General features: G+C 30.0%; 1 protein-coding gene across 3 annotated transcripts in view; it reads left to right on the top strand.

Moving 5' to 3' along the window:
* Window positions 1–14,522, top strand: part of LOC105839025 (arginase, hepatic) — a 92,344-nt gene that overhangs the window by 17,794 nt on the left and 60,028 nt on the right. For all 3 annotated transcript variants that reach the window (XM_012685016.3, XM_036286939.1, XM_036286938.1), the window contains exons 5-6: window positions 10,989–11,104; window positions 11,181–11,303. In XM_012685016.3, coding sequence (XP_012540470.1) covers window positions 10,989–11,104; window positions 11,181–11,303 — 239 coding nt within the window. The remainder of the gene's footprint in view (window positions 1–10,988; window positions 11,105–11,180; window positions 11,304–14,522) is intronic.

Genomic DNA, 14,522 nt, shown 5'->3' with positions numbered 1-14,522 from the left:
CAACAGGGTTACGTGACAGAATAACGCGACAGATTGATTATTGACTGACAAGGGAACCTCGCGAACTTGAAAATTCTGATTTTAATGAAACTTGGCATAAATGTAGAGGGGGTAAATACATGAATTTAGAAATTTATCGTAGCTGCCCATAAACGGTTTAAAGGGGTGAAACCATCCTTTAAAGATTGAGACATTTTTCGTTTTCTCGATATATCTCGTAAACTAAACAAAATATTAAAAAATGTTTTATACAAAAATTTTACAATAAAAGTACTTCTATCTAACTACAGTAATTAAATTTAAAAAAAATTTTTTTTAAACAATTGTTTTTTAATTTTTGAAAAAAAAAATTTTTTTTTTAATTTTATTAATGTAGTTAGATAGAGATATTGTTACCATAAAACTTTTGTATAAAACATTTTTTGATATCTCCAATACTTTTCGAGATATATCGGAAAAAGCAAAAATCTGCTCTACGCTATGCACTGAAAAAAGCATGAGAGAATGCGATAGCACCGCGACGGAGAGCGTTAAAAAATATTTTAAAGAAATTTTTTATTAAGGTTTATTTATGATATTGAATATAATATAAGATACTAAAAATATAATAAAATAAAGTAATATAAAATAATAATATTTTGTATAATATAATAATATGTAATAATATAATATAATAATGTCTCACGTGAATGCATGCTGATGTGAGTGAGAGAGAAAGAGTAAATAATATTAATATAATATAGTAATATAATAATATAATATAATATAAAATATTTATATCCAGACTTCTTTCACCCCTTTAAACCGTTTATGGGCAGCTACGATAAATTTCTAAATTCATGTATTTACCCCTTCTACATTTATGCCAAGTTTCATTAAAATATGAATTTTCGAGTTCGCGAGGTTCCCTTGTGAGCCCGACTCGGCGTTGGGCTTTCCCTTTTTATTCCAGTTTTCTGGGTTACGTTGCGTCCTTGCCGATCAGCGTTCCTGCTACTCGGCAAGGCTGCTGCGTCTGAATTTCGATTATTCGGCTCTAATTGGGCCGTTGCGCTATTTTCTTATTGTCGCGCCAAGAGTTGCGCGATTGATATTTTGCCGAATGCTTAGTCGCGATCTACATATGTCGATTACAAGGTCGGATGGGGAAATCCGGCTCGTAACAATAGCATTAAATTTATTAACATGTTTCTTCGATAAACCATGCTTTTTTACAGCCGATATTCCACCTAGATAATCTTCATGGCACACTTTACAATAAAAATATAAATTACTTTTTGTACTTAGGGCAATCCAAAATTTAAATTTTTTATGCGTTTCCCAGCTACTGTTGTACTTGTGAATAAATTTTTTCTTATTTTTTAAAATTGATGATGATGCTTTAAAAGTGCGTAATTTTTCTTCTTTGGTATTATACCCATCATGATCAGATTGACATTCTGACATTATGAAATGTTATCTATAAAAGAAGTTGTCAATATTAAACTAATATTATTATTTTACATTAACTAATTCTTATAACATTATATCTTGTAACTAATAAAAAACACCTTTAATAAACTTGTTGATTGAGTTATAATAATCAAGATACGTAAACCTGCAGTATCGCACATAAAACTCTGCAATTGTAAAATTTGAAAACTTACATAACGTTGAATGTTACCATTACATGCGAAAATATAGGTGTTAATGAGACAAGCCATTACCAAAAAATATATAGTGGGAAAAAATATATTATTATCGTGTTTTTTTATCTTAATTAATTGTTTTGACAAGCTTCGAATTCGACACAAACATTGACAATGTACTAGACTAGATTGACTCATCAGTCTATAAAAGTAATTGATAAAAGTGAGAACAATAGAACGCGAAGATGGCCACTCTATCACTTTCAGACTTTTTATTGCTTTTTATTTATTAGTGGTATTCTATCTGATGAAGGATTTTGTCCATAGACACATATCTATAATTTTGTCCTCAGCAGTTTTTGACCTAGCAGTTTTCTCTAGCTGTTCGTAGAGGACGATAATTTTTCACCAATTTATCCCTACTTATATAAAATCCCCAATTTAGAAAAAAATTTCCTCATTAAGTTAAAAAATACCCAATTTGGGGAAAAATCCCCACATCTGGCAACACTGTGATCGGTGCGCATTTTTCCATGTGCAAATAATCGGTGTACATCTTTCCGTGTGCAAATGATCGGTGCGCATTTCTTGGTGTGCAAATGAGTAGTGGGCAAGTGAACGGTGTGCAAGTGAATGGTGTGCAAGTGAGCGGTGTGCAAATGAATGATGTGCAACTTTTATGTGTCCAAGTGAACGGTGGGCATTTTTTCGTGTGCAAATATCCGGTGGTCAAATTTTGCGTGTGCATATAACTGGTGTACATTTTTAATAAAATTTCTTTTGTGTCCAAATTCACCGTGGCCATTTGAACCGTGCGCAAGATATCGTGTCCAAAAGCATCGTGTCCAAATGCACCGTGTCCAAATGCACCGTGTCTATTTGAACCGTGTGCAAGTGCACTGCTCTCCATGTATCGCACGTAACATAGTTCACATTTTAATTTTTCTCCTAAGCTCAAATGAACTCACGTGACAGCAGTCTGTCCTAAGCTTTAATGTTCACCTCCATGTGCGGGACCTGCTATATGCAGTCGACCAGATCGGACTTGTACGGATCTCCGACGCGAATCGCTCGTTCAACCAGGCGTTCTCTATTCTGCACCAAAAGTTCTCGTCCTAGAGATTTCTCACTTAGATTGCTTACTTATTCAAATCTTCTTCTCCCACTTTTTTTTAAACAAAAACTGCTAAATAAAAATAAAATACAACACAAAGTATCAATTTTTTTGAGAAGAGGTTATAATGAATAAGTTTAGTAAAACTTATTTGAGGTAATCTTGTAATCGTCCAACCAAAGGGAAAGAAAGATCTTCATCGACGTAGAAACAGAACCAACACTACATTACACTACATTACTTAATACCCAGGTAGCAAGGTGACGTCTAATTGACGGCATTTTTTGGTCATTTTATGACGATGACCAGACGTCATAATGTCGAGATAAAATGACGTCTAAATGTCGTAAAACTGACGTACATTTGTCTCATCTTAACGACGTCATATATTGACGTCAAAAATACGTCATTATTTTCATATTATTGACGTCATTTTCAAGAAGCTAGTATCGTACATTTGACGGTATTTTATTGTTATTTTTATGACAAAACATAAGTTTTTAGATTACATTTAATAAAGACGACATTTTAACGTCATTTTTATGACTATCCCAGGTAGTAAAAGCCGTTATTTTGACGTTTTATAAAATATTTCGGGTACATGTCCTATATATGCAGTACTTGCATTATGAAAATATCGAAATAACATAATTATAATGTAAAAAAAAATCTACGTTGTTTCTCAACAAGCATCACGACCCACCACACCATAGTCACATTTGGAATTGCCTAACTTTCGCAGTCACCCATCCAACTCTGAACCGCCATCGACGTTGCTTGACTTCGAAGATCGTACGCTACCTAGTCCTTTGTGATGATCCATGAACACTTGATGATCATGAATACATATTTGTTATAGATCAGTTCAATAGATGCGAGAAACATGAAACTTGTAGTTAACTAATATTTTTATAAATAAATATAAATTTACAGTTTTTTTCCTGATTTTTACATATGCAAAATAACATGTGGAATAACTTATAGAAATATGTTTTTGCTCTGTTTTTTTGATAAAGCTAAATTATACCTCAGACAAAACGCAATATTTATAAAATATTTATAAAATATTTATAATATTTATTTAAATATTTTATAAATATTTATCTAAATATTTTATAAATATTTTTGTGGTCTTAGATTTGACAAATCATAAAGATTTATCATAAATATTATAAAAATATTTATGAAATATTTATAAATATTTACAAAATCTTACTTACACAAATCTTTATCTTTTATTTACCATAAATATTATATAAAATATTTAATCTATATTTTAATATGTTGAATAAAGATTTTTTTCTTCGTATACATAAAATATGTGTAAAATATTTATATAATATTTTGAAAAAATAAATATTAATAAATATTAATAAATATTTATCATAAATATTATGTGCTGCCTGGGGATAATTCTAAAATATTGATAGTATTAATTATATAAAATATTATATTAATTTTAATAATGTTGTTTATTAACCAATCTTTAAATAATGATAGTTATAGGTAGCAAGGTGTCGTCCACTAGACCTCAATAATTTGTCATTTGAGGTCAAATCGTCAATTATTACAAAGAATTATAGTTAACGTCAGTAATTAGTCACTAATAAAATCTTATTAATACGTCGTAAAATGATCCATTAACTGACGTTATTAATTAGTCAAGAATATGACGTCGGAAATACGTTGTAGGATGGATAAATGACTGACGTAATTAATAGGTCAAAAAATGACGTTACTATTACGTCTTAATTTGGTAACATGACGTCTGCGACCTTAAATGACGAATTATTGACGTCGTATTAACGTCACCTTGCTACCTGGGTACTATTACCATTAACCCATCAAAACACGCGATCTTCGCGATGACAGCTACTCGCAAAGTAAGCGCAGCGAGAGAACCATTCAGCATCGCGGAAAAACGACAACAATAAACTTTGAGATATGCGAGCAATCGACTTTACATCTCTTTTTTAAAATAGGATGAATTTAATCCTCAAAAAATTTTATACCAACTTTTTCTTATGTAAAATTTTCTGAACTTTCAATATCCGTTGTCAGAATTTCTCAAAAATGTGATCAGGACAAGTTATGTTCATTTATTTGCAAAAAAACTGATTTTTTTACTGAAATTTTTTTTCAATCAATATTTATACATAGAAAACCGATGGACATATCTCTGAAAAGTAAAAATCTTGCGTCCATAGACTATAATCTTGAATTAAAATGTACGTGTGAGTGTATTTTAATTCAAGATGGCGACATCCAAAATGGCGGTTAGAAGAGGGAAACTCTATGATATCTTCGATTTCTCTGTATGTAAATATTCCTTTTAATCACTTTATTATTCAAATTGATTTTTAGATGTTTTTTGGGTCGCTGATTGCGATTCTGTTATCAGACATGTGAAATTCAAGATGACGGATCCAATATGGCAGTCGAAAATGTTTAAAGTCAATCAAATTTACTGAAAATTACTATATGGGGCTTTTTCGGGTCGTTATTCACGAATTTGACATCAAAATATTCGAACTCAAGATGGCGGGTTAAATATAGCGGTAAAAAAATTTCTAAAATCTCTCAAATTCCCTGAAAATCACTCTATGGGGGGTTTTTTGGGTTCCTGATTACAAATATATCAATAGAATTGTTGAATTGAAAGAAATAGATCGAATATTGCAGTAGAGTCAGCAAAAAATGTTTAAAGCTGTGATAAATTTCATGTGTAAACATTCATGGAGGATTCTGATACTCATTTTCGTTCGGAAAATCTGTTACATTTATACTGAACTTGAATTTCTACAAAATATGTTCATCATACAAATTGAAATGTGCGAATCATGGTACGTTCCTCAGCCGTCAAGAAATTGCCGTTGTCCAGCTCTCACCACTTGGAAATAAATGTAAATAGAAAGCTTTTAATTTTGTACCATTTTCCATTTTTTTAGTTCTTTGTCTTTTGTATTTTTTATATTTTTCGTATTTTTTTAGTTTTTGAACATATATTATAAATATAAAAAACATATTATAAGTATAAAAAGAGAAAAATAACAAGAGAAAATTGAATTTGTAGAATACAACTTATAAAACTCATTCGCGTTTATATGAGTCAGATAAATTTTAAAATTGAATGATTTTGATTATTTCATTCACGACAGTAAATTCGTCGTTCACAAATCGACAATTCTGATGCCTGATTCGTAATCAATAACCCCAAAAACCCCTAAATAGTGATTTTCAATAAATTTGATTGACTTTAAATATTTTTAACCGTCATATTCGATCCGCTATCTTGAGTTCGAGTATTTTGATGCCAGATTCGTAATCAGCGACCCCAAAAATCCTATATAGTGATTCTCACTAAATATGTATGATTGACTTCAAACATTTTCGACCGTCATGTTGCGTCTGCTACCTTGAGTTCGAATATTATGCCAAATTCGTAATCGACAACCCAAAAACCCCCATATAGTAAATTTCAGTAAATATGACTTCAAAAATTTTTGACCGCCATAACGGAGCCATTTTAAATTTGAGATGTCTGATAACAGAATCGAGATCAGCGACCCAAAAAACCACTAAAAAACAATTTGGATGATAAAGTCGTTGAAAGAAATATTTACATACGGAGAAATTCAAAAATTTCATACTTAGACCTTCCCTCTTTTCACCGCTATATTGGATGTCGCCATCTTGAATTAAAATACTCACATGTACATTTCAATTCAGGTTTATGGTCTATGGACGCATGATTTTCACTTCTCAGAGATATGTTCATTCATTTTTTATGTGTAAATATTGATTGAAAAAGAAAATTTCAGTAAAAAAATCAGCTTTTTTGCAAAGAAATTATCATAACTTATCCAGATTGCATTTTTGAGAAATTCTGACGACGAATAGTGAAAGTTCAGGAAATTTTACATAAGAAAATAGTGTCATTGTTACATAAGAAGGTTCAATGTCACCGAAATCATTTAAAAGTTTAGCCTGTCTGCGAAATGTTATACAGCATCCATTTTTTTTCAGTTAAAGTCTTTGTTACAATTTTACGACGTTGATCTTTTAATTAACGCTTCTTTTGATATGAATAATTTTCTTCTTTTATATCGAAAGCGGTAAAATGTATTTTGACATGGACATCCTCGCACGGCTAACCCATTAACTTATTTAATATATTGGTCAACAAAATTAGTGCATATGAAAATTTGTGTCGAAATTAGCATAATTTCAAATAAGTATAACATCGCGAAAAATCATCGCATTTTTATTTGCTGAAAAGCATTTTAAAACTTGAACTCTCTACTTTCAAATAGATTTTGGCGAATTCAATTATCTTTTTGGATAAACTTCCGAAAAAGACATAACTCCAATTTTTTTGAAACTGTGAACTCTAACGTATTTTGGTGCGCTGATTACGAATATGATAGTCAAAATTGGCCCCAATTTAATTTTCATGGCGAAAATCGTTTAAAAAACCATAAAAATTACGGTTTTTTCTATTTATTTCCGTAAATAATAAAAATTTCAAAAAATACTTCAGATAAAAGTTGTAGATCTCATCGAAATACACATTTTACGTTTTAATAATTTTTGCATAAAGACAATAGTTTTTAAGAAAAACGGCGTTAAATGTTCAAAACTTTATATAACTCATCCAACACAAATCAATCGACACTTCTTCGTTGTAGCCACACACACACACACACACACACACACACACACACACACACATACACACACACGCGCGCGCGTATAATAAAAGCAGATATCCAATTTTAGCGTATAAAAATTAGTTAATTAGTTATTAGTTAATGTCCAATCTTCCCAATATTTGCCGAAAACTGAATTTTATTGATCTGCTCAAAATATTCTGGATTTCTAATTTCCATTGTAGATGTTCAACTTAAAATATATACATAATTATGTTCTAAAATGCATGTACGTGTTCCAAAATACTTAATTTACAAAAAAAAATTTTTTTCAGAAAAGTCATTTTTATTTACGTAATCTCTTCCTATGGGTCGAAAACGTCCTATTTGAATTTTGTCTGGCTGGCGTTTGGAGTAGAACAAATGGACCGGGCTGGCCTTTTGCACTGAAAACCCTTCCCCCCCAAAGTTTTTTTTAGTATAACTTTAATGGCGCTAGCATCACGGTTGTACGAGAAATTAACAATAGTAGTTTTAAGCAGGACGAAAACGACTCATAAGGAGGGATTGAGGGTTACTAACAAAATTAACTAATAAAACTCGAATTGTGTTAAATGAGTTTTATGATGTTTTGAACATTTAACGTCATTGTTCTCAAAAACTATTGTTTTTATGGAAAAAGTCAATAGATCATAAAATGTGTACTTTACTGAGATCTACAACTTTTATTTAAAGTATTTTTTTAAATTTCCATTATTTACGAAAATAAATGAAAAAAACCGTGATTTTTATGATTTTCGCCATGAAAATTAAATTTGTGCCAATTTTCACTATCATATCGTAATCGACGTGCCAAAATACGTAAGAATACACAGTTTCAAAAAAATCGGAGGTATGTCGCTCTCGGAAGTATAGCCAAAAAATAAAAAGAATTATATAGAAGTTCTAAAAATTTTGAAATTTATAATAATTATGAAAAGTTATACAAAAAATTCTGAAAAAAATTTTTTATTAAAATACTTTTCAGAATTTTCAATATAATTTTTTATAATTTTTCATAAATTTCAAACCTTTTCAGAATTTCTGTATAATTACAAGAAATAGGTAGCAGGTAAAGGTTTAGAAGAGGTTTAGACTAAAACTTATTTTGCTACTTTAACTGCTATACAAATCAACCTATTTTGACGCTAAAAACAGTGAAATGGGAAATTTCAGATATTATAAGGGTCAAAGTAGTAGCAAATTGTATTACTGTAATTGAACCTGTTTTTATATCTTTAGCTCCTACTATGTTTTAGAGTTGAAAGTTTAACGTAGGGTTAAATTTCAATTCGGGTTATTCATTAATTATTTACTTATTAGAGTTCTTAAATGTAAAATAACCTATTAAATATAAATCTTAAAATAATACGTAGAAAAAAATAAAAATAAAATCATCTTAAAAGAAAAAAAATGGAAAAATATGGTAAAGAAAAAAATCCGAAAAAAACCGTTTTTTTCCCAAAGTTTCCGAGAATTTATTCTGGCTAAGAACACTCCCACAAAACATAAAAATATACTCAGTACATACATTGTACATACATTTATGTATATTACATATTCCAGGTATATACTTCTTCGTGTAATTTATATACATTGGATGTGAAATGTATGTGCAAATGAAATCGGGTTAATGTACATAAAAGATCCATAGTATATACATATGTATATAATATGTATATTGTATGTATGTATATTTTGTATATACATTATTATATGTAATATGTATATATTATATATATACATATACTCAGTACATACATTGTACATACATTTATGTATATTACATATTCCAGGTATATACTTTCTTAATGTAATGTATATACACTGAATGTGAAATGTATGTGCAAATGAAACCGGGTTAATGTACATAGAAGATTCATAGTATATACATATGTATATAATATGTACATTGTATGTATGTATATTCTGTATATACATTATTATATGTAATATGTATATATTATATATATGTATAATATCTGTACAATTATATACATACTCACTATGCGTTTTAAATTCGATTATTTCACCGTTATTACAAAATTATCAAATCACGACTTCACCGCTTATTTATATTTATATTTTTTTTATTTTGTTATTAGAATAAATACTTTTGTTAATTTTACGTAAAAACTTCATTATTCATTTAAATTTCAATAACCTTCCCTCATCTCCGAACAAAGACTGCATCGGGTCTGATCCCGAGTTATAGCAATTAAGTTTGTTGACTCTAAACTTACAGACCTACAAGCGCACAACTGGAAAATGCAGAGTTATAACGGGCCTATTGGCACGCTGACCTATATTTCCCGGTCATAACTAGTGCGTTTGCCCCTAAGGCGCTTTTCCTTTTCGAGCGTGTGCCTTTGGGAAGTTGTGTCACGTTACGTTCTTTCGCCCCTTACTTTCACTCCATAAATATCCTTCTAACACCCGACCCAATTCAAAATTCCATAAGGATGTAACAGTGTTAAGTTTCAGCTTTTTATCATTTTTTGCAGAGTACTATACGTTGATTTATTCACGAATAATAAGTGGTGAAAGTCAAAATGACCATTTTTCTCTTAAAATCTCAATAACTCGGTCAGAAAACATCGCACAGCAATAAACGACCACTCAAAATAAAGTGAAAAAATTTTGCTACAAGATATAAATAACAGCAATTCTTTATGATTTTTTCACGCCCAATACAGCGCAGCAAAATCGCATTAAAAATTTTTATTTCAATGGATCAAGATTTATTATTGTGCCATGTCGATAAAAAAAAGGATAATTGAAATCGCCAAAAAGCATTTGAAAAAAGAATATTCAAGCTTAAAAAGTTTTTTTATTTTATTTCTGCGATAATTTTTGGCTGAATTTCATCGATTTGAAAATAAATTTTCAGTATTCGAAAAGTTTTCTCTATTTTTTTTTTTTTAGTAGTGTATAACTTAAAATATGTACAATCAAAGAGTTAAATAAAAATAAAGAGTTAACAAACGGGTACAAACAATTCCGAAACAGCACTCGCTTTTAGATTTGAAATATCTTTAAAATTGGCGAAGTTAGCACTAACCCCTATTTTGAAAATTTGGTACAATCACCTCCTTAGGTAGTACAAACGGATATAAACGATGCTTAATCGAATGACACTTGGTAGATTACTGTATTTCAAAGTGGGGTGCTGATGATTTTTTAAACCCCTATAACTTTTACCCCTTTGAGGTACAAACAAAACAAAAAGTGGTACAAACGGGTACAAACCGAGCATAATCAAATGCGTATTAAAAAAAATTTTTTTATGAAAGTTGGGTGCCAAGTTCACACAAGTTTTACTTTTTTTACATAAAAACTATTAAATATTTAGCTATACATTTATAAAATTTGTAAAACAATATGAAAAAATTTAAAAAATATGTAATTGTGTAAAGTAGATGTGTAAAAACGTAGAATATGCGCAGCAGTTTTTTTTTAATTCCTAAAGATAGATTTTTTGCACTCTAGACTAGAATATTCCTTAAATTTTTATATAAATGAGAAATAAATTTAATCAAAATATGTTATTTTTTATAGATTATCTATCAGAAACGTAGCTTATATTGGTTTGAGATCCATAGATCGCTATGAAAGATTAGTGATTGAAAAATTTGGTATTACCGCTTATGGCATGGAAGATATAGAACGTTATGGTTCGAATGTACAATAGTTGTGCGTTATTAATTCCATAAAATATTTAATGCATTCATAATGATAATATGTTTTTAGGTATTCACGATGTGATGCATATGGCACTTAATAAGATAGATCCTCATAATTCGAGATCTCTACACGTTAGCTTCGATATCGACGCATTAGATCCGCTTGAGGCACCTAGCACTGGAACACCAGGTTTGTAATATGACATATTATATTTACATAAGTATTATTTTTATATAGAGATAAAAATAATCAACAACAAGTTCTACTCAAACTAGAAACTTTAAGTAAAAAAATTAATTTTTATTCTAGTCTTGAAACTTTCCCTTGCTTGGATATATATTTTATTTTAATATTTAACAATATATTATTGTTTTTTAATTAAATTTCTGCATTTATCTAAAAAACTTTTGTGTAAAAATAGCTGTAAACAATCAAAATATACAATGATTAAGTAGCAATGACTATGGATGTATTATATTTTTCAGTAAAATCCGAATATAACATAGATGCATAGTGATCATGATGCAGTGAATCGTGTTTGCTTTTTGTATCAAAGACTCGAATTCAAATCTAATCTGATCCAAAACATTTTATTTTTATTCAATTATTAGACAACTTTTGGAAAGCAATAACAAACTAAGACTAAGAACCGGCATTAAAGATTCTATATATTTATCTGTGTAACTATAAAAGCGCAAACCACAAAATACAGTAAAAATTACGGTTTTGACAAGACCCCGAAAAGAAAAAAAAGAAAAATGTCTTATAATACATATACATGTGTTATATTCGACGTTTGCTGATTAGATCATTAAATTGATCAAAATCGATAAGAACAGAATTTTTTTATTTCAAAACTGAATTTATAGATTTTGTTTGAATAAACATATATCTCTTTGATGTTTATTTAATTACTAAAAATTTATATTAATGAGAAAATCTTGTTTATAACATTTAAAAAAGGTGAATTTTGAATTTATTTTTAAATAAAAATAAAGCTAATTTTTCTGAAACTTTAAGATTATTTTAAGTAATTATTTAGAATAACGGACCATCACCTGATGTCAATGACCTTGACATATATTATCAAGGTCATCATTCTAAGTAATGTTAGAAAGATTTTACTCGACGCTCGTTATTTGTTAAAAAGTTATAAACAAAAAAGATTTAAAAATGTACTATTGTTTTCTGATTAATGTGGAATAAAATTTATCTTCCCAGGGATGCACACACACACACACACACACACACACACACACACACATGCGCGCGCGCGCGCGCGCGCTTGGGGACAACAATATTGGCAATGCATTTGAGTTATTTACTAACCGATATGGTGTCACCATGTGTACTGCAATATTGGTAATATATTTTGACTGATTCACTAACCAACATTGGTGCTTCCACGGAGACAGCAATATTGGCTAGTGAGTGGACTGCCAATATTGCTGTCTCCGTGGAAGCACCAATGTTGGTTAGTGAATCAGTCAAAATATATTACCAATATTGCAGTACACATGGTGACACCATATCGGTTAGTAAATAACTCAAATGCATTGCCAATATTGTTGTCCCCAAGCGCGCGCGCGCGCGCGCATGTGTGTGTGTGTGTGTGTGTGTGTGTGTGTGTGTGTGTGTGTGTGTGCATCCCTGGGAAGATAAATTTTATTCCACATTAATCAGAAAACAATAGTACATTTTTAAATCTTTTTTGTTTATAACTTTTTAACAAATAACGAGCGTCGAGTAAAATCTTTCTAACATTACTTAGAATGATGACCTTGATAATATATGTCAAGGTCATTGATATCAGGTGATGGTCCGTTATTCTAAATAATTACTTATAGGTGTTATCATGTGTATTGCAATATTGGTAATATATTTTGACTTATTCACTAACCAATATAAGTGTCATCATGATCACTGCAATATTGGCAGTATATATAAAATTATTTAGTAGCTAATATTGGTGTCATTATGGATACTACAATATTGGTAATGCATTAACATTTTATTAATAATCAATATTATTTTTACATTGAACAGAATGTCAGTAAGACGGCTTTAGCATCTTCTTAATGGATATACACATTATATATCATAATGTATATTCGAATCATGTATATGAGATGTATACAGGGAGTCCCAGAGCATACTGGTCACTGTTCATAAAAAGGTAGATGGGATCGAGATGAACATAAAAGTTCAATATTGTTGTGGGTTTGGTCTGCTAATAATCGAGATATAAATTTTTTAAATTATGCGAATGAGAGCGCGCCTTGCGCGCCGAAGGAAGGGCTCGAGCCGCTCGAGCCATAGCACGGCCTACTGTTTCAAGCATTGGCTGCCGGCGGCGGCGGGGGAAAGAAGGAGAAGCGTGGCGTCATCGCCGTTCCCACGTCTCGCCGCACCGCACCTAAGCTCGCGTCGATGGCTGCTACGTACACTCGCGATTACATGACGAGATTATAAATTATTAATAAAAATAGGACAAATTTAAATCGCAATAAACTTTTGTAAATAAGAAAGTCGAAAGAGAGAAAGCAATGGAAACGTATGGAACCTGCAAATAATATAATATTTGCCGCATTAAATTCTCTCATCGTTTTTTATGGAATATTAAATTAACGAAGATTTGTCACGATTGATTCTTTATCATTCTCCTTTCGTAACCACCTTATTAGAAAATTACGAAATGCACGAAATACTATCCCTAATATGCACTCTTTGTAAAATAACACGATAAAAAAATATTCACGTTTGATCTAACGACTTCAGGATAAATTATTCGATGCAACTTCTATGGTAATTATAGGTAATTAGAGATCAATGTTATGTCAAGTATCGTTAGTATGGTTAACTAGAAATGATTTTCTCTTGTATATGATAGAGAACTTCGAATTTCTTCTATCGTTAATACATTATAAGTCACTGAAAATCTGTCGTAATTAATAATGCAATTAAAGGTAGAAGAAACTCTGAATTCTTTTATTGATTATTGAATTTTTTATTTACTCTTGATTCGTATGTAAAATTGAACTTTGTACTTTTATACTTTGTAATTTAGCAGGAATATCTTTCCCTCTAAAGTATTTACTGAAACACGATAAACGTCATTTTCAACAACAGTTCCAATCAATATTATTAGAGTTTCATTAAATGTCATAAAATTTGTTTAACAATATTACTATTTTTTAACATTTTTAACATTAAACACGATACGACACTCAGAAAGAAAGTATCGTGCTGATTATTTAGCGCAGTTTTAGTGATAATTTTTGATAATTTTTTTTTCGATCGTGTGTAACACTAAAAATATAAAGAAATGATAATTGTTAAAATTTTATTTTATTCAAATTACACATAATGAAAGTAGAATAGTACAAACTAAAGATGTTGTTAAACGTG

Source organism: Monomorium pharaonis, chromosome 5 (genome assembly GCF_013373865.1).
Source record: "Monomorium pharaonis isolate MP-MQ-018 chromosome 5, ASM1337386v2, whole genome shotgun sequence".
Taxonomy (NCBI): domain Eukaryota; kingdom Metazoa; phylum Arthropoda; class Insecta; order Hymenoptera; family Formicidae; genus Monomorium; species Monomorium pharaonis.
Note: the sequence above shows the minus strand (reverse complement) of the source record. Positions and strands in the feature narration are given on the sequence as shown.